Consider the following 18,943-nt stretch of genomic DNA (forward strand, 5'->3'; position numbering starts at 1 on the left):
GGGGTGGGCTGGGCTGGGTTGAGGTGGGGGCAGGGAGTGGAGGACTGGTTGTTTCTTACCATCTGGTGGTCCTACGTCTCCACCTGCTGGTGAATCTGAGTTATCTGTTTCTACTTCCCAGTCAACGTTTGATGGAGACAACTCAAGGTTGGAGTCAGCTCCCTCCCGCAAAGACACAGACTCAGACTCGGGGTCTTCACGAATATGTAGCACAACCAGCTGTCCCGGCTGGCTGTTTTGGGTTTCTTCATGCTTTTCCCTGCTTCTTTGATCAGGAAGGGCAGAAAGCAGTATTTCGGCTGCTTCGCTCCCTAGAGATTCATTCTCTGGAGACCCAGCCTCCCCCGTTGTTTTGACGCCGAGAGGAGGTTCTGTGAGATGGGACAAATCAAAGGGAGGCGTGTAGGGTGCCAGCGATCGCTTCAGAGCATCTTCTTCCAAGGGAGGGTCACCACCATAGAGAAAATGTTCAGGTTCTTTCGTTAAATCTTCATCGATATTTTGGCCCATGACATCATATTCGAAATCACCCCAAGAGGCTTCAGATGAACAGATGTCTTGCTTCCCTGCATCCCCATCAACTGGCGTTTCGGGATTGCCCTCTGATAATGTCAATTTACTCATGTCATCGATCGTTCCCGTGGATGTGTTAAGACCTGAGGCATCGCTGAGACTGTGGTCAAAGGCAGCCTCGCTTACATCCAGACAAGTGTCTGAGGCTAGCAAGGCGTCAGGACCAGTGGCAGAATTCTCAGTAGCAAGAGGCTGCCCATGGTCCAGCCAGGCTCCCGCATCTGTCTGACTTTCGGGAGAAAAGCCCTCTGACATCAGCGAGCTGTTGCTGTCCATGGTTGGCTCTTGGAGAGTTCCGAAAACACCGATTCCCACGTTTTCGATCATTGGGATTGTTCTGTCCGCACGCTGCAGGGGTGGTGCTGCGTCTGGGGCAGCTCCTTTCTCAGATGCTTCGAAACCTGCATTATTTCCACCGTTGATTTCAGACGGTTCAGGGGAAGCTTTGTGAGAGGCAGGCTGAGATGAGCCACTTGTGTTCCCCTGATCACTGATGGGAGGCAGTGGAATCACGTCTTGAGAAGACAGTTCTGAATTGTATGGGACAACTTCCTGCCCAGGCTCCGGACTGGGTTCTTCATCCATCTTGGGCTCAGTGAGATATAAGTCACCAGCTTCCACTTCAGGTCCCACTCCAGCCCTGATGTGCTGCTCAGTCTCTTGCTTTGCCTCGTAATCATGACATATATCAGGGCTGTTGGAAGCCTGAGAATTGCTGTCATGGTCACAGTGAGTCAGTATATCTGGATTCTCACCATCTGCTTTCAAACTGAAGGGCTGCTTAGCATCCATCCACAAATCAGGCGAAGCTGAGGCCAGTTGCCCACCCTCTTGGAAGTTGCCATGTAAAATATCTGGGACAAATGTGCCTTGGGGGCCCTCACTAGGGGTAGAGACATCCCATTCAGAGCCTGACTTCTTTATCAACTGGCTGGAAGAACTGACAGCGGGGAAATCTTCTGAGGCAATGCTTGAGTTCGTTATTTCACCAGGATATGATTTTCCTTCTTCCCACCAATTTGTTTCTTGACACTCAACAGTCGAAACATTAGATATCACACGTCCATCTTCATCTGTGTGAGTAAATGTTGGGGCTGGCTGATCCCAGATGGACAGCACTGTGTTCTGACCCTGCTGCTCCTGGGTAGGAGTTTCTGAAGTCAGTTCCTGACCGGCAGAAGACATGAAGCTTTGCTCCCTGGAATCCTTTTCTTTAATTTGGTCCAATATTACCAGCTGGCTAAGCTGATCAGCTTCTGGGTCTGGCTGCCTTGGCTGAATGTTCCAAAGTTGCTCATGGGATTTCTCCTCATGGCCATCCAGGAAGGGTGACTGATGTTCCTCCGTGAAAGGATTGGTACATTGCGTTTCCATGGGTTCGCTATCACCCTCCACGGGTACTCCCCAGGGACTCACAGTTTGGTACACTGAAGAACTCATCTCTAACACACTCCTTGAGCTGGGCAATTCCCTTTCAGATGCACTCTCAACTGGTCGTCCTCCTTGTAGAGAGGCGTTCCACCACTCAGTGCTCTCGGCTGAGAAGCCAAGCATTTCGGATTTAGAATAATTCTCATTCTTCGATTCACTTTGGGGGGAGATTTGCCATAGGGTATCTCCTGTCTTCTCTGTTTCCGGAGATCTCATCTCCTTATCCACTACTGTGATCTGCAGTTCAGTCTGCTTTAGTGGTGAGAAATTCCAGTGATCAGGGCTGTTTTGTTGATTGTCACAGATTGGGGTTGACTTATTCTCTGTGGGTTCTGAACTGCCTCCGTAGGCAGAAAATGCATCATTGGGATCCGCTGTGGCCAGGGACTTACTAGGTTCATTCAGTGAGTCCCAAGCCCTGGGTTCACTCTGAGCAGCTTGGCAAGTGCCCAAAGGGATCTCTTTCTCCACTGACTCTTCATCGCCGATGCTGTCATCATCAGAACCTGAGCTCGTTGCGATGAACCTGGTATCCTCTGGCTGTACGGTTTTAGAAATGTCATGCTCGTTTTTCTCCTGACGGCTAACCACTAGATTTCTCTCTTGATAGGCATCGGAATATTCTGAATATCTGCCTGTTTCAGGGCTGGATAAAGAGGAAAAGGAATCGCCATCTGTGGAGTCGTTCCAAATCTCTAAAAATTTAGGAACCTTGTGATCTAAGCTCTTTTCCAACCTGTCCATTCTGGTTTTCTCCAGGTCCTTCATTTCAGTAATTACTTCTACTTGGCTGTCAGTAGTAATTAGTGCAGATTCTTGGTGATTCTCTTTGCTCCAATCATCTTGATGCTGCTTCTGATGCCCTGAATTGGGTCCCTGGTCCCAGGAAGGCAATGCAGCTGAAGAATTGTTTAGGCCAGGACTGGATGCACTCGAATGTGTATACTCACTAGAAATACTATCTCTGCGATAATTTCCGGATGGATTAGCTCCTGGAGGGCTGTTTTCAGTACTCTCAAATTCAAGATTCTTAGGTATCTCAGAACTTGGTAAATTGACCTGCACGTCACCGTCCACAGAGGCATCCCAAATGTCAAGGCTTTGGGGACATTCATGGGGTGGCTCTTGGTTCACTCTCTCTGGCTCCAGAACGTTACATTCTTCATTTTTCTCAAGATCCATTTCAGGTAAAGATACAGTTTTTGTTAAATTCAGCCCACCTGAAATCTCAGTGGTTTCACCTGAATTTCTGTGATACATGAGGTGCTTTTCCCAGGTGTCTTGGGCCCGTGGGTCGTTGGTGGACACCTCTGCGTGCCCATCACAGGGATCTGGATTGTAAGGCCCCCTCTCGTGCTCTAAAACCTCCTGGGGTTCCTCAGTCTGAGGACTGGAAGCGACTGAGCGAGAGCTGATTTTGCCCGATTCGTCACAGATTTCTTGATGTTGAGATGCCACTGGGGAAGAACATTCCTGGTCACTTTGCCCTTTTCCAGAAATCCCCGAGGCTCTACCTAGCATGTCCTCCTCACTGGGGTGCGCCCTAGCAACAGCTCCACGGGCTTCCTCCTCACCTTCGCTTTGTCCGTAGCTAGGACCTTTCTGATGATCTGAGTGTGCAAAATGCCCCGGATTCTCAAGGTTGGTTGCCCAGGATGCCCCATCACTTGGCAGGGTCCCTTTGCCTGTGTCCTGCTTATTGGGATCAAGTGCTCCTGACTCGTTGCCTCCAGAAGCTTCTAGCAGCCCTGGGATATAACCGTCCTTAATTTTTTCTGCTGAGTTGGGAGTTTCAGGAGGTGATCTGTGTTGTTCAGAGTCTGTAACATATGATGGGCCTGGTAACATTAATGAAGACATGTCATTATCTCTCATGACGGAATTCCAAATATTATTTGCGATTAGCTGCCCACTTTTTTCATTCAGGGTGTGATATTCGTTGGCAGGAGGGTTCTCGCTGTGCTCGGAAGAGGCAGGGAGTTCCCAGTCTACCTGATTTGTTTCCTGATACTCCACACCCCATGGTTCCAGCTGTCTCACGGAAAATCGGGTCTCAGGTTCAGTACCTTCAGCCATGTATCCTTGTGCTTGGCCTTCGCTGGAGATGGCCACACCCGCACTGCAGTCATCCCAGTCCAAATCGTTATCCATATCGGAGATGGTCGCAGTGGACTGCGTGTCCTCCAGAATCACCCTGTTCCACAAGTCGAGGCTGTCGGGGACCGCGTGGCGGGAGTTGGTGCTGCTGTGCAGAAGCGTGAGCTGTCGGTTGGTTTCATTGTAGAGCTGCATCATGCTGGGGTCGTCGTAACTGGACAGGCTACTTTCCCCGATGTCATCCTCCAGGGAGATGTTCTTATCATCCGTGGGCTCTGTCTCGAGTAAATCTTTATCGGAGTTATAAGACATATTTATTTGAGAACTATTATCTGCATCAGGGGAACCCCACATTTCTAGGTTCCCAGGACCTGAGCTAATTCGATTTCTAGGTGGCTGCTCTGGGGACTGAGGAGGTATTTCCATCTCCCCTGTGGCAGAGTTAGCGTCTTTTGACTCCAAGCCTCCCTCTTTAGCAAATGGCTTGTTTTCTGTTTCTTTTTCGTCTCCAGCAAATGTTGGCGAAGTGTAAGAGTCAGACGTGGAGTAGTTGGTATCTAAGGGGGAAGGCACCGAATCGTCCCCCATGTTGGATGCGCTGTAATCGGAACATTTATATAAGAAGGAATCTTCCCAAGGTGCCAGGACGTCTGACCCTCCTTTCTTGATACCCTCCTCAAAAAGGTTCCAGGAATCGACCTTTTCATACACCTTCCCCCTAATTTTTGGATCCACTACACCATTCTGATCTTCCTGTGTCGGCTTGGAACTATTCCACGCGTGATCCAGATCACAGCTGGGATTTCCAGTTATAAGGATGTTATCCCTGGGGTCGAGGTTCTTCTTGCCCCAGATTTCTTCATTATTTGCCTCACTGGGTGAATTGTCTTCTGAAGGAAAAGAAAACCCGCTTTTTGCCATGGCCCACTCACTCGGGTCCCTCACAGAAGGTGTCTCACCACTGGTTGGGTGCAGATTCCAGGTATTTGCCAGAGCTTTGGCGCCATCTTCTTTACCAAAGGCGCTCCAGGCTGGGAATGACACCGCAGCAGCTGGGGCGCCATCTTCTGTAGGATTTCCCCACGGCTCTGGCATCGCTGTGGGAGAGCCATCAGAGCGCCACAAGGCAGCAAAGTCTTCTATAAGGTGATTTGTGCCCTGAGGAGAAGCGTTGGGCAAATTCGATTTCTCCAGGGGCATGTTTTGAAACTGCAAATTGTCCTCATTTTGGTCTTGAGGAGTGTTGCTGCCAAGGCCAGGCTGACCAAATTCCGACTCCCAGGGACTTGACTTTGGGAATTCAAGACTCTTTGGTTGAAATATAGAATCTGAGGCTCTCCTATCCGCTGCGCTTGGCTTATGATCTTTCCATGACTCGGGGCTCTGGAAGACAGACTCCTGTTCACTGGAACTCCATGGATCTGCAATATTTTTAGAGTCGATTTCCAAACCACCCCACCAGCTGCTGCACCTCGCACGGGTCTGAGGTGGCCCTACGTGACCTGCGTCTATTGCTTTTTGGGTCGCATTTTCTGGATAGAGTACAGCTGGTTCTTCGGTAGATGGTGAGCTTTCTACAAAGCTATTCATAGGTGTTGGTGGGACTCTCTTTCCAATATTTTTTAGCCTTTCTGGGGAAGGAGATTTATCTCCCACAAAACCTGTCAGGCTCAAATTTCTTTCAGAGTGATCCTGGGGACTTTCTTGTCTCTGACCAAACTCCTCATCAAATTCCACAAGGTTATCTTTGCCGGCCCCTGACAAAAGTGAACTGGATGAATAATTAGAGACGTCCATCCCTAGCCCATTGATTTCTTTAGGCTCGGTGGGGGGTTGTCCTTCTGATGAATCACTATTGGGGAAGAAGTCGTCTGCGGGAGAGTAGTCTGCAGAATGGGAAGATGGTTGGGACTGCCCAGAAACCATGGGCGCTTGGTCAAAGTTGAAGAGATCAAAGGATTCACTGTGTTCTCCAGACCGGGCATGCTCCTCTGCGACTGCTCCTTCAGGGATAGGACTATAGGAGTCAAACCCTGGGAGGAGGCTGTGGTGAGGCCCAGCACCTTCTCCCACTGGACTATCATCACTGAGGAAAACCGAGCTCTCCTTGGATGAACGGCTGCTTCTAATGGTGGCCAAGCCGCTATCTGGGCTGACAAGGTCTATGTTCCCATCCACCTGAGCCTGGTTAGAATCGCTCAGATCTGGAGGGTTTTCTATGAAATTCACAGAGCTGGGTTGTGGCTCTATGTCAGAACCATACAACTCCATAATCCCAGAAGATCCCTGGGACAGAGGGGCGCTGCCTGCCACGGCTTCTGTCGAGGACGTCCTGCTGTTGGAGGCCATCTCTGGGCACCTCCTGTTGATGACTTCCTTGACCAGAAGGACCACCTGATCACAGGTCACCAAAGGGTTCTCCTGCTGGTACACCAGGATCTCATCGCAGCCACATTCAAAGGGCTCCAGCTCGAGGCAAGGGTTCTGGCATTCTTCCAGTTCACAGCAAATCTGTCAGGGAGGCACAGGGGTTCGTGTGAGCACTCGGGCACTCTGCTCTTTGCAATTTGTCTTTCTTAATTTTTCTTAATATAAAATTAATCTGTGCACATCAGTCTACAAATAAGATCTCAAACAACTGAAGACCAGTTGTTTGTAAGACATGTAATATAAGGCGTGGAAAGTCCCACTTAAAATACCACCGCCTCTTTCTACAATCCCATCAAATTGGCTTTTCTTTTAACTCAAAATTCAGCTGCTCAACGTTGTTTGCTCCTGAAAGTTACAGGTTAAGAGATTTAAACTATTTAAATCCTCTCCTTGGTGTAATATATCATCATCTTCCAACAGGAGTGAAACTCAAGTTTGCAAAAAGCAGAGATAATGCTGGATGCTGAGAAGAACTAGGGGGAACGAGTGTGGGCATGAGGGGAAATGGGGCGGGAGGAGGCACCCAGCACCTGCTTTTACCTCTGAAAGCCTCATAAAGCAAAGGAGAAAATAGGAAAGAGAAGCTACCAGGGGTGGAGATTTCCAACAGCACGTGAGGCCCAGCTGTCTCTTCCTGCCGCCCGGAAGCATCCACATGGAACCCAGAACAGACAAAGCTCCCTCAGAGGCCAAGAGGATGTTTGACAGCCAGTGTGAGGGCAGAACTGGACCTCAGCTGTATGATTTTTAGGTAACGTCAGGAATATTTTACACACTGGACTTTTGAAATGGCCCAACAGGATTAGTGGAAGTGATAGCAAAAACACTGAAAATAACTATGGAGCTCACTTTAATAGTAATAATAACGAACATTTATTGTTTCCATATGCCAGGCATAGTTCTAAGGTTTTATATGTGGTATCTCCTTTAATTCTCACAATAATTCTGTGCAAGGCAGGGATTCTTTATCCCTGTTTTGCCAATGATGACATCGGGACATAGCAAGGTTGGTCAGATACCTTGACCAACGCCACGCAGGTGACACGTGGTGGAGCCACGCTGTGAACTCTGCAGAAGCTGACCCTTAATCAACTGTGGTCACCTGGACACAGAGGGTTTCCTCTAGGGTAGTCTTGACCTTATGTTGCTCAAGATTCAGAGGAACTGTCTCTCAGGTGATGGGGGCGGTGCATGGGGAAGAGGAGAGGCAGGCAGAGTGGGCTCCAGGGCTTCTAATCCCTTCACCTGCTTCTCCACTTTTGTCTGTTTAAGAGTAACCAAGTTTTAAACCTATTTGGTACTAAAAGCGCTTTGAAAACCACCACCACTATGGAGGCTTGAGAGATGTTAAGTTGGTCCCTAGGAAACCAGTGACTAGACATAAAATTCAGCTTGGAAACCCAGTGCAGAGCAAAGCATTGAAAAAGCCATAGGCCAGTGGTACAATGCATAGGTGTGTGAGGGTCAGAAGGGGGGCTACATCTGAAGCAGGAGCAGAGAGGGGCTCTTTCTTCTTTCACACTTGGACTTGAGAATGCACAAAGGAGTCCATGAGTACCTACGGTCACATGCAATACAGCCAACACGGATCTCTTGGGGGACAGCAAGTGAGGACGTAGAATGAGAAAGGAGTCTCGTGAGACTTTGCCTGTAGCCACCTGCACATAGACAGGTGTCTAATCCATTAGGGAGGAAAGATGGTGATGAAACTGTTCTATGTTCATGTTGTCTGTATTATAAGGAATCATGTAGGTTCTCATATTAGTTGTTAAATACACCTGGTTCGGTATAGCCAGTGCCCTATTTTGATTAATTTTGTCTACTTCCTATATTATTTCCAAAACGTTGGGTTAAAAAATTCAATTATCAACCAAGAGGAGCTGACTCCTCTTCTGACCCAGTCAGAATTATAGCACTTGGAGACAAGCCAATTTTGATCAAAGCATTAGATCACCAGTTATGAAACACTGGGGACTAAATTTAAGATGGGGACTAAATTTTTTTTAGGTATAACCAAGTAGCAGTCCTCAACGAAACATCACCCCCAAGAGGACTTGCCTTTCTTTGGGTGAAAAAGATAGATTCTTTTTTTCTATGGATTTGGTCTAGAAGACAAATAAATATGGGGATCTTTTAAAACGCCCCCTGTGGTCATGGGGATGAAAGGCACAGCACAGAGAATATAGTCAATGATATGAGTGTTGTGTGATGACGGGCGGTTGGGAGCCACGCTTGTGGGCACAGCATAAAATACAGAGTTGCTGAATCACTATATTCTACACCTGAAACTAATGTAACATTGAGTGTCAACTATACTTCACTACAAAATAAATTTTAAAATAAAAATTTAAAAAGGGCCTTGTGTTGGGGGAGGGGGTGAAGTATCAAAAGATACAAGCTTCCAGTTACAAAATATATAAGTCCTGGGGATGTAATGTACAGCATGGCGACTATAGTTAACAATACTGTATTATATATTTGAAAGTTGCTAAGAGAGTGGATCTTAAACGTCCTCATCACATAAATTTTTTTTTTGTAACTATGCATGGTGATGAATGTTAACTTGACTTACACTGTTGATCACGTCACAATATGCACAAATATCAAATCACTATGCTGTACCCCAGAAACTAATATAATGTTAGATGTCAATTACACCTCAAATTTTTAAAAAGGGCCAATATTTATCCCACTGCCAATTCTAATTAGGTGATTTTTGGGTGATATAGCCTCAAAACTGAAAACTAAAACTCTGAAGTAAAGCCCTGAAAATTTTTAAATAGAAAATACGTACATACATACATACATACATACAAAAATGGCCCAATGTGTAAAGTAACCCCAACATTTCTTAAAACTCACACTTTGGGACCTTATCTCTTGGGTCCATTTCTTTGAGCCACCCATCCATTCCCACGTCCTGCCGCGTGTTGGGACAGCCAGCAGGTTAGGAAGCAAACGGGCGGCAGTGAAGGAGGTCCTTACCTGACTACACAGCTCGAGGTTCTGGGAGTACACAGCGATCTGACGTCTGGGCTGCTCTTCCTCCGACAGGTAGGTGGCCAGGAGGATGAGGACATCAAAACCGAACTTGTCTGCAAATGCTTTCAAGTCACTGCTGATATTGCTGTGAAACATACAGTTCTGAAACAACAACAGGCAAGTTGATATTAAGGCCAGACTGCCTCGCTTCAGGGAGTTGTGCCACAAATTTGTCCCGAGTTATGATGTATGGTGATGGCTATTTATTATCAGATGCAAGCGAGAGAAACACACAAGTTTGCAAACTTTCATGCTATGCCTTAAAATGTCCTTTGCTTGTTTGTTTTCCTAACACAAGGAAGGAAGGAGTCTTGGCCCTTATTTTTTATTTTTTTAAGAGAGAGAGAGAGTGAGTGTGTGTGAGCTGGTGGGGAGGAGCGGGGGAGGAGGTACAGAGGGAGAGGGAGAGAGAGAATCCCAAGCAGACTTCCTTCTATGGGCAGAGCCCCCATGGGGTTCCATCTCACCCTGAGATCATGAACTGAAACCAAGAGTCAGAGGCTTAACTGACGGAGCCACCCAGGTGCCCCAGGAGTCTTGGCCATTATTAAGATAGTTCAGACAAGGAACAAATGTCTTAACAGTTTTTTCCTAAAATATTTATTCGAAAGTTGACTTTGTAAAAAATACTTTTCCTTTTATTGTTCACAGGATTAGGAATAGCTGCTGACTATTATTACAACAGATCACTAGAAAAATAGGAGGAAATTACTGTTCTTTTTTTATAATTGTTTTCCAATGGTTATTCTAATGCCAAGAAGAATCCCCTATGGATGAATCTAGCTGAGTTAACTGTATGCTTTTTATTCCAGTGCAGGAGTCTGGAAGATTTATGGAAGGGCTATGATATCAGATCTTCTTGCTTTATGTGGTAGCTAAGAAGGAATAAGTCACTGCGGAAAAGGAGCCCGCTACCACAAACCTGGGGCTCACATCATCTTCAGATATGTGCTGGCTTTTTTCAGTTTTATTAACAGCAACGAGAACCACTTTGTGGGCATAGTTGTTTCTCTTTCTTAAAGAAAGGAACTGAAGACCATATGTTAGCCCCTAGCATAATCCCTGGCATATACTAGTTGCTCAAAAAATGTTTTTGCTTTTGTCTTAAAGATTTTATTTATTTATTTATTTGAGAGAGAGAGAGAGCAAGCGAAAGAGAGCAGGATCAGGAGGAAGGAGAAGGAGCAAAGTGAGAGGGAGAAGCAGACTCCCAGCTAATAAGCCAGGAGCCCAAGATGGGCATGATTCCAGGACTCCGGGATCATGACCTGAGCCAAAGGCAGACGTTTAACCGACTGAGCCACCCAGGTGCCCCTTAAAAAATGTTTTTAAATAACTGGAGAGACAGACACACAAAATCAGCCTTTGCTGCATGGCCCTCTATCACAACACATATATATGATCATCATAGACAATCCACTGACAGTTGACTGCACTGCTCAGCTGAAATCACCACGATGTGCACTCAAGAGATACAAAGAATTCTATCAATTTTTGTTCTGATATAAAAGGCATCAGAACTGTGTGTACCAGTGGTAAAGTATTAAAGTGACACAGAAATATATACCATGGAAAGTGGAGGTGCCACGTACACCCTCCCCAGATAACCACGACGGGGAGCCACGGAGTGCAGTGCGTAGAGATGCGGGCATTTTCCGTGCCCAGATTTATGTTTGTATGTGGTCATTCTTTGAAACTTGTGGAGTTCATATTTGTGGCTCATTTACCGGCTGCTTAAAATATCCATAACACATGTACTCTGTAATTCTGCTGAGTTGAATGTCGAGGTTTATGAGGCCCCTAAGAGGCCAGACAAGACTTGAAAGAAGTTGCAACACTTGAACTTGAAAGAAGATGCAACACTACTAAAAGATTTTTCACATACAATAACAATGATCATGGGACTCCCAGCTAGGTCACTTGAACAAAAGAAGGCAGGTTTTCCTGGTAGCTGAGCACAAGACTAGGATTCAGTAGATTCAGCATTATTCAAAGCCATACTTGTGGAACATTTGCTATTCGGAACTGTTGGCTGAGCTCCAATCTGTTCGGATTCTTCTGTGTGCAAATGACGACTCTAGGATCTTGCCGGACTTAAGTCCAGCAGCATTGGCAACACCAAGCATCTAGTCAGGAATGCAGTCTCAGGCCACGCCCCAGACCTATTGAAGCAGAAACTACATTTTCCAAAAATCCCAGGTGATTCGAATGCACGCTGGAAATCGAAAAGCCATTTCAAAAAGGGAGGCATTTATTCTTCGATGTATTTACCTTGGGTAACCCCTTGGGTTCTTTCAATGCTGTCATTTTCCTGGGACTTTTACTAACTCACACCCTCAGCATTTTGTTCCTCCCGCAGCCTTCATCATAAAAATCACCCCGGGGCAGCTGTGTATTTCTGAGCCACGTGGCCGGAAGCTCTCATTTATCAGGTCGAGGATTGGGTCCAAGATTCTGTATTTTTCATTAGTTACCTCGAGTGATTCTTCGGATCATGCTCCTTTGCGTGACACCCAGTTCTCTTCTGGGTGGCCCCCGAATCCGTACGACCACATGAAGTATTGAGAAAACAAAGATTTATGTGAATCATTTAGGCTACCTCCAAACGGCGATCGTCAACAACTATGTCCCATCGACCCTCCTATAATTGTCCAAACCAGAGATGATCTTACTGGCTTTAGGACCAGGTTGAAAACAGCATCAAACAAGGGAATGAGTGAGAATCTTCAGGAATCTGGCAGGCAGAGTCTGTTTGTTCTGCTTTTATGCCGGTGCTGTTTGCATAGGAGATAATTTATTATTGTCTTCTAGCTACGCGGGGAGTCATGTGCTACCACGGCTCTTATGTTGCTGACAAGCTAGGCTGGCCCTGAATAAACAGCAGTTCATCATCAACACAACCCAACTGTAGATACAGGTTGGCATTTTATTCCCCCATCTGCCTTCTACCTGATAAATTACTGTTTTAGTTACATGTATACAAATACTATTTGTTAATCTGCTCAAATGTCTCCAAAATGTCTCCTCCACCTTCAGTTAAAATTATATACATACACGTATGTATAGCTCACTCAACTTGCCAAAGGTTTAGAAAATGAAGAGCTCCTACCTTAACTTACACCCCCGCCCCCACCATACAGCCTTCCACCTTAGCAGCAGGACCCCAACCTGAGATTGCTGCGCGGAATTTACAAAGTTACTTTACTAATCATTATGGCTGGGAACTAACTGTCTGGCACAAAACCCAGCCTATTCCAATACATCAACCAGGAAGAATGGGAAGTGCTGCCATTTGTCCTTTGTCCTTTGTCACCCACGGGTCCAAAGATTCGATTATTAAACATTTTTAGAGGTCACGAGTCCTTTTGCCCGAGTGATTTCTAGTTTTGGAATGAGTTGGAAGACCCCGGAAGTGTGGGGAGAAAAAGGCTTTATTACTTCCCAGCCAAAAGCCAAGGTGAGGTTGATGATTGTGTTGACAAGAAGAGGGAAACAAATGATACGGCTCTACTTTAACTCATGTAACAACCGAGATAGTGACAGTGATAGTGTCCAGGAGATTTATTACATTTGTGGTTGAAAGTTTGCAGACAAATGCAGTGGAAAATTCCATTCTCTCACAAAAATCCTGTGTTAGCTCTTATTCCATTGCTCTGAAAAATTGAGTCTTTATGCTACGTGCTGGTAGCTGTAGTGCATCTCATGAAATAAAGGTGATCTAACTAATGTCTTGTAGATATTTGAGAATTGAAATATGGCTATTCCCAGAGAGAGAAAAACCCATTCTTCTGACATTGGTCATACATTCCTATCCTCTATCCCTCTGGCTGGTTTCTGCTTCCATCCTTCCATTGAAACTGCTCTTCTCAAAAGTACCCATCACTTCCAGGTGGCAATATCCAATAATCACTTTCCTGTTCTTACTTTATGTGACTTCTCCAAAGAACTCCCTGAGGTTGCCTCTCCCTCCTTCTTGAAACACGTCATTCCTTCACTTTGCTGACATCACACTCTCCTTGTTTTTTCTCTCAGCTCCCAGGCTACTCCTAGGCCAACTCTGCTTGTCCCTCTTCCTTTTCAATCTCTAAATGTTCATTCCTCAGACTGTATTTTCAAACTTTTTTCTCTTCTTTATCTACACATTCTCTTCGGGGATCTCATCCAGTTGCCTGGCTTGCTTGCCTGCTTTTTCTTTCTTTCTTTCTTTGTTAAAGATTTTGTTTACTTATTTGTCAGAGAGAGAGAGAGCACAGCAGGAAGAGTGGCAGGCAGAGGGAGAAGCAGCCTCTCCAGTGAGCAAGGAGCCCGATGCAAGGAGCCCAATACAGGACTCGATCTGAGGACTCCGGGATCAAGCCAAAGGCAGATGCCTAACCGACTGAGCCACCCAGGTGGTCCAGTTGCCTGCTTTCACACCATCTGTCTGCCAGTGACTAGCAAGCTACATCCACCTGAACTCTACCCTTGCCTATCCATATGGTATTTCCACATAAATGTCTAATAAGTGTCTCAAAAAACAAAAACAAAACAAAGCAAACCCTACCTCCATCTCAGGCTCTTCCATATCATTAAATGGCACCACGAGGCATCCCGTTTCCCAAGCCAAACAACTAGAGATCATTGATTCTTTTCTTTTCTCATTCCTCATCCATCAGCAAATCCTATGAACTTTACTTCCAAAACATAGTTCAAGTCCAAACACTTCTCTCCATCTCTATTACTGTCCTAGCCATGGTCACCATCATCTCTTGCTTGAACTGAGGTGACAGCCTTCTTTTTTTTTTTTTTTTAAGATTTTATTTATTCGACAGAGATAGAGACAGCCAGCGAGAGAGGAAGCACAAGCAGGGGGAGTGGGAGAGGAAGAAGCAGGCTCATAGCGGAAGAGCCTGATGTGGGGCTCGATCCCATAATGCCGGGATCACGCCCTGAGCCGGAGGCAGACGCCTAACCGCTGTGCCACCCAGGCGCCCCGCGGTGACAGCCTTCTGACTGGTCTCCCTGTAGCTGCACCAAGAGAGAGCTTTTAAAAATGTAAGCAGACATTCTCTGCTTATAGCTACTCAAAAGTTTTCAATGCAATTGTTATTTATTATCATTTTATTTATTTTTTAATTGGGAGGCAGAAGTCCTAATGTCCTCAAAATCGAGTTCTTAGAAATCAATGGGAAAAAGTAAACATAGCAATAGAAAAACAGTTGAACGTGAGACATTCACAATTGAAATACAAATGCCGATAAATATCTGAGCTCACTGATAATCAAAGAAATCCTTTGATAGTAAAATGTTTCATCTTCTCTTTTCCTATTATTGGCAAAAATTTCCTAAGGGGCATTCTCATACACTGTTTGAAACACATTCTAAAGAAATAATCAGATATGCGCACAAAAGGTTTGTGGACAAAGCTGTTCACCGGGTTATTAACTTTAATAACTAAAACTTAGAAACAACCTAAATGTCCAACAACAGAGAAATGGTTACACGAATTATGAAAGAGTCGCACAAAAGAATAGAATGCTGCTCTTTTACAAATTTTGGTATAGGAACTGGTTATTCTTATTAAAATTTCTTGCCTTATATCCTTTATAATATATATGAACTTTCATGTGATAGTCACACACATGTTTAAGTCACTTAAGTGACTTGCATGTAAAGTTTTTAAAGGTGAGGGGATAGAGGGAGTTACACAAAGTTAAATGTGAAGCAAAGTCATTTAAAAATGATTCAAGATTTTTAAAAATGGGTAAACAGTGTTTATCTCATTAATGGAACCTTAATTTTTTTAAGATTTTTTTATTTATTTGACAGGGAGAGAGAGAGCACAAGCAGGGGGAGAGGCAGAGAGAGGGGAAGAAAGAACCAGGCTCCCCCCTGAGCAGGGAGCCTGATGCAGGACTGGATCCCAGGATCCTGGGATCATGACCTGAGCCAAAGGCAGCCGCTTAACCGACTGAACCACCCAGGCGCCCCTGGAATCTTTATCTTTAATTCCAAGTTACAGTCAGTGAATGAGCTTCTGTTTGTCCATACATAAATAACAGCTTTTAAAGGATCAAAAAATTGTGTCGTGATTTCTCCTTCTGCTAAGTCACCATGCGTTGAGCCTGTTCTTTCATTTCCACTGTCACCTCCAAGTGCCACATGCCCTTCAGTCGATGTTACTCCTCATGCTAACACTTTCTATTTAGGTCTGGCATTCTGGGTTACACACATAATCCAGAAACCGTTGTCTCTCTTACAACGTATCAGAGGGGAGGGGGGTGGGGGAATGGGATAGACTGGTGATGGGTAGTAAGGAGGGCACGTATTGCATGGAGCACTGGGTGTTATACGCAACTAATGAATCATCGAACTTTGCATCAGAAACCAGGGATGTACTGTATGGTGACTAACATAATACAATAAAAAAACATTTAAAAAAATGAAATATATTGAGTAAGGCTTTTACTAAAGGAAATAAATTCTTTTCTAATGTCATGGACAAGCTATGCCAGGATTTATTACATTTGAGATTCTTTTCTTCTTATAGGAAATAGAAAAATCAAGTGAGCAGGTATTTTTTTTTGCAGGTAGGATAAAAATCATTCCGAAGATGAAACAGAAACATGTAGAGCTTCATTTTGGGGGAACAGTGAGTCTTAGAAACACAGTTTGACAATCCATAACTACCTTGCAAGCCCAGTGACCAGCATGGATTGCTGAGTTACTGAAATTTAAGAGTATAGTTTGACATTTATACTCTGCATGGATTTATTTCTAGACTGAGGACTATTTTTTTTTCATCAAGATATAAGAAAAATGCTGAGGTGTGTACACAAATGTTCTAATTGAAAGCTTTATGATTTATGCTACCAAAATTCCATTATGATGTTTAAAATATTCAGCAATAATAAAGCCTGATAATTTTGACAGGAAAATGATTTATGAGAACACAAAATGCATAAATTAAGAGATTTCATTTATTCTGTTTTCCATACACTCTTTAATTGGTAAGCAAAGATATTTCCCATGTTTTTACCAGATGTCATTAAAAAAAAAAAAGCTGTATTGTCCTTATTTTTATACGCTCGCCAAGGCATTTTAGTAGTAAAAACTTCACTGGGTCTATTAAAACTATATTATACATCATATCTTGAAAATAGAGTCAGACAGTACATAATATTTTTCATAGCTAAAGAGAGAGCTCTATTGTGAAAAGATTTTGTGAAAATTAAAAATGCTACATTATATAAATGAGTCTGTAACACATGTATATCGATATGATTTTCTTTTAAACCCAGAGTAAATTGCCTATCATAATTTTTTTTTTGTCTATCATAATTTAATCAAGCACTGTGGCTTCATTAAGTTCTCTGTTACATGCTTTGCATCATCTCATTTAAGCTTTAAGATGCCCTGATGAAGTGGGTAACATCATCTCTCCTTCACACGGAGAAAAAGGAGGCTCTGAGAGGGAAAGGAACTAATGTGAAAAATAGGGGTCGAACCCATGTTCTAACCTCCAGGTTATTCTTGAATGAGAAAATTCTTCATTGCCAGAGATATGACTAGTGAATTCTGTTTTTGATGGAACAAAAACCACTTTTTTGCCACTCCATTTATGACTACCTACTATCGATTCGCCCTCATTACTATACACCAGCAAGCCACACCCTTGATTTTAACAAATGCTAATAATAATGAGCTGCTTACATTTTTTGATGATTCAGTATTATCATGCTTTATGACCAATTTCCAATTTTTCATCTACTCTCTAAAATATGTGTAGGCTGATCATGACCTGTATGTATACGCCTAAAATTGAAAACTCAAAGAAACTGCTATGAAGAAGAATGTTGTGACGTTCTTGCAGCAATATGTAATTTTAAAAAGTTGGGCATGCATATGTGCACAGAAAACATAAAAAGCAGGAGAACTGGCATGGTCATGGGTTACCCAGAGTTCCCCTCATGTAGTTTTGCTTCCTTTGGTGGATTCGACACACAATGGAAGAATCTCATTACATTCAGGATATAAAAACTCTATCTAAGGATGCTCCCAACATTACTTTTCTTCTGCTCAAAAGCCCAGAGAAACCAGGAATTAGGATTGCAGAAGATGACTGGGGAGACAAAAGAGGTAATTTTTAACCAGTAGGGAACGGGTATCTTAATAGGAAGTGTGAAAATTAATTAAAGGGGAAAAAAGCAAAAAAACAACAACAACAAACAAACTAACAAAGGGAACCTCATTTAGAATGATGTCAGGAGAGCAATAGGGGAAGCTCTCACACTTTACCACTTGTTATCAATTGTAGACCCAATAGGAAGAGACAGACTTTGCACATAAACACTACTTTACTACCCCGGCAGGAGCAAGAAAGGCTTTCCTCTCCCCTGGCAACACCCGCCAACGAGAGACTGTCACAGCTCAGCCAATGAAAAGCCACAATACTTCAAACTCGCAGTTTATTCCCAATGGACTTTTTGTTTATAACAAACAGCCTTCCCTGCTCCCGACGTCCTCTATAAAAGAGCATTCCTCTCTGTTGTTCCGCTGACTTGCCTATGGTTTGCCAGCATAGCTTGTTTGACCTGGATTGCAATTCTCTGTTATTCCTCAATAAACCCATTTTTGCTGGTAAAATAACTGGCAGTTTTTGTTTTTAAAGTTAACAGAAGAACCTACAATATCACCATCGCTTCAAGCAAAGTCTTCCAATAAAAGCATAACCATCAAAGACAAAATAATGTATCAATCTGCAGAGAGATGCTTCAGTGTAGGTCAAGCATGTCATAAGTATTAGAGGAGAAACCAAGAGTCTTTTAAACAATCACCGTAGTAAGGTCATCTTTTGGATCAAAGAATTCAAAAATAGAAGGAGAGAGCACATGCTTGCTGAAAATTACTGTTTTCATGTCATGGGACAAATTGTTATTACCTCCTATAACCATATGATTAATGAAGCGAGAGAGCGAGCGAGAGAGAGAGAGAAGGAGAGGAGGAGGGGCAAATAGTTTATCCGGAAGCACAGGTTTAAATTAAGACCTTCTTAAAATGAAGTGGATTGGTTTCAGATGAACCTGAAGTTAAGCAAGTTGAAGTCTTGCCCCATCCTTACTGTCTCCATCATAAAGGAAACCAATGTTACAACCACAGAGAGTGACCCTGAAGAATGATCTTATATACTGTATTTCATAGAGATGTCCTAGGCAGACTCTCACAACTAGTTGATAGTAGATTGAATACTTGCATGTGGGGAGGTTCACAACCCATTAAAGATAAATAAGTCATGATCATTAACGAGCTCAGCCTTACTTACATTTTCTTTAAGGACAGACCCATAATCATCAAAACTTTTCGATACAAGATGGATGCAAGGACTCGGCAG

General features: G+C 44.0%; 1 protein-coding gene across 7 annotated transcripts in view; it reads right to left on the bottom strand.

Moving 5' to 3' along the window:
- PRUNE2 (prune homolog 2 with BCH domain) overlaps positions 1-18,943 on the bottom strand; it is a 248,761-nt gene that overhangs the window by 74,377 nt on the left and 155,441 nt on the right. For all 7 annotated transcript variants that reach the window (XM_048218336.2, XM_048218334.2, XM_048218335.2 and 4 more), the window contains exons 7-8: positions 9,517-9,675; positions 60-6,612 (exon numbers count right to left, since the gene is read on the bottom strand). In XM_048218336.2, the coding sequence (XP_048074293.1) occupies positions 60-6,612; positions 9,517-9,675 (6,712 nt within the window). The remainder of the gene's footprint in view (positions 1-59; positions 6,613-9,516; positions 9,676-18,943) is intronic.

Source organism: Ursus arctos, unplaced genomic scaffold (assembly GCF_023065955.2).
Source record: "Ursus arctos isolate Adak ecotype North America unplaced genomic scaffold, UrsArc2.0 scaffold_33, whole genome shotgun sequence".
In the NCBI taxonomy this organism is placed as follows: Eukaryota; Metazoa; Chordata; class Mammalia; order Carnivora; family Ursidae; genus Ursus; species Ursus arctos.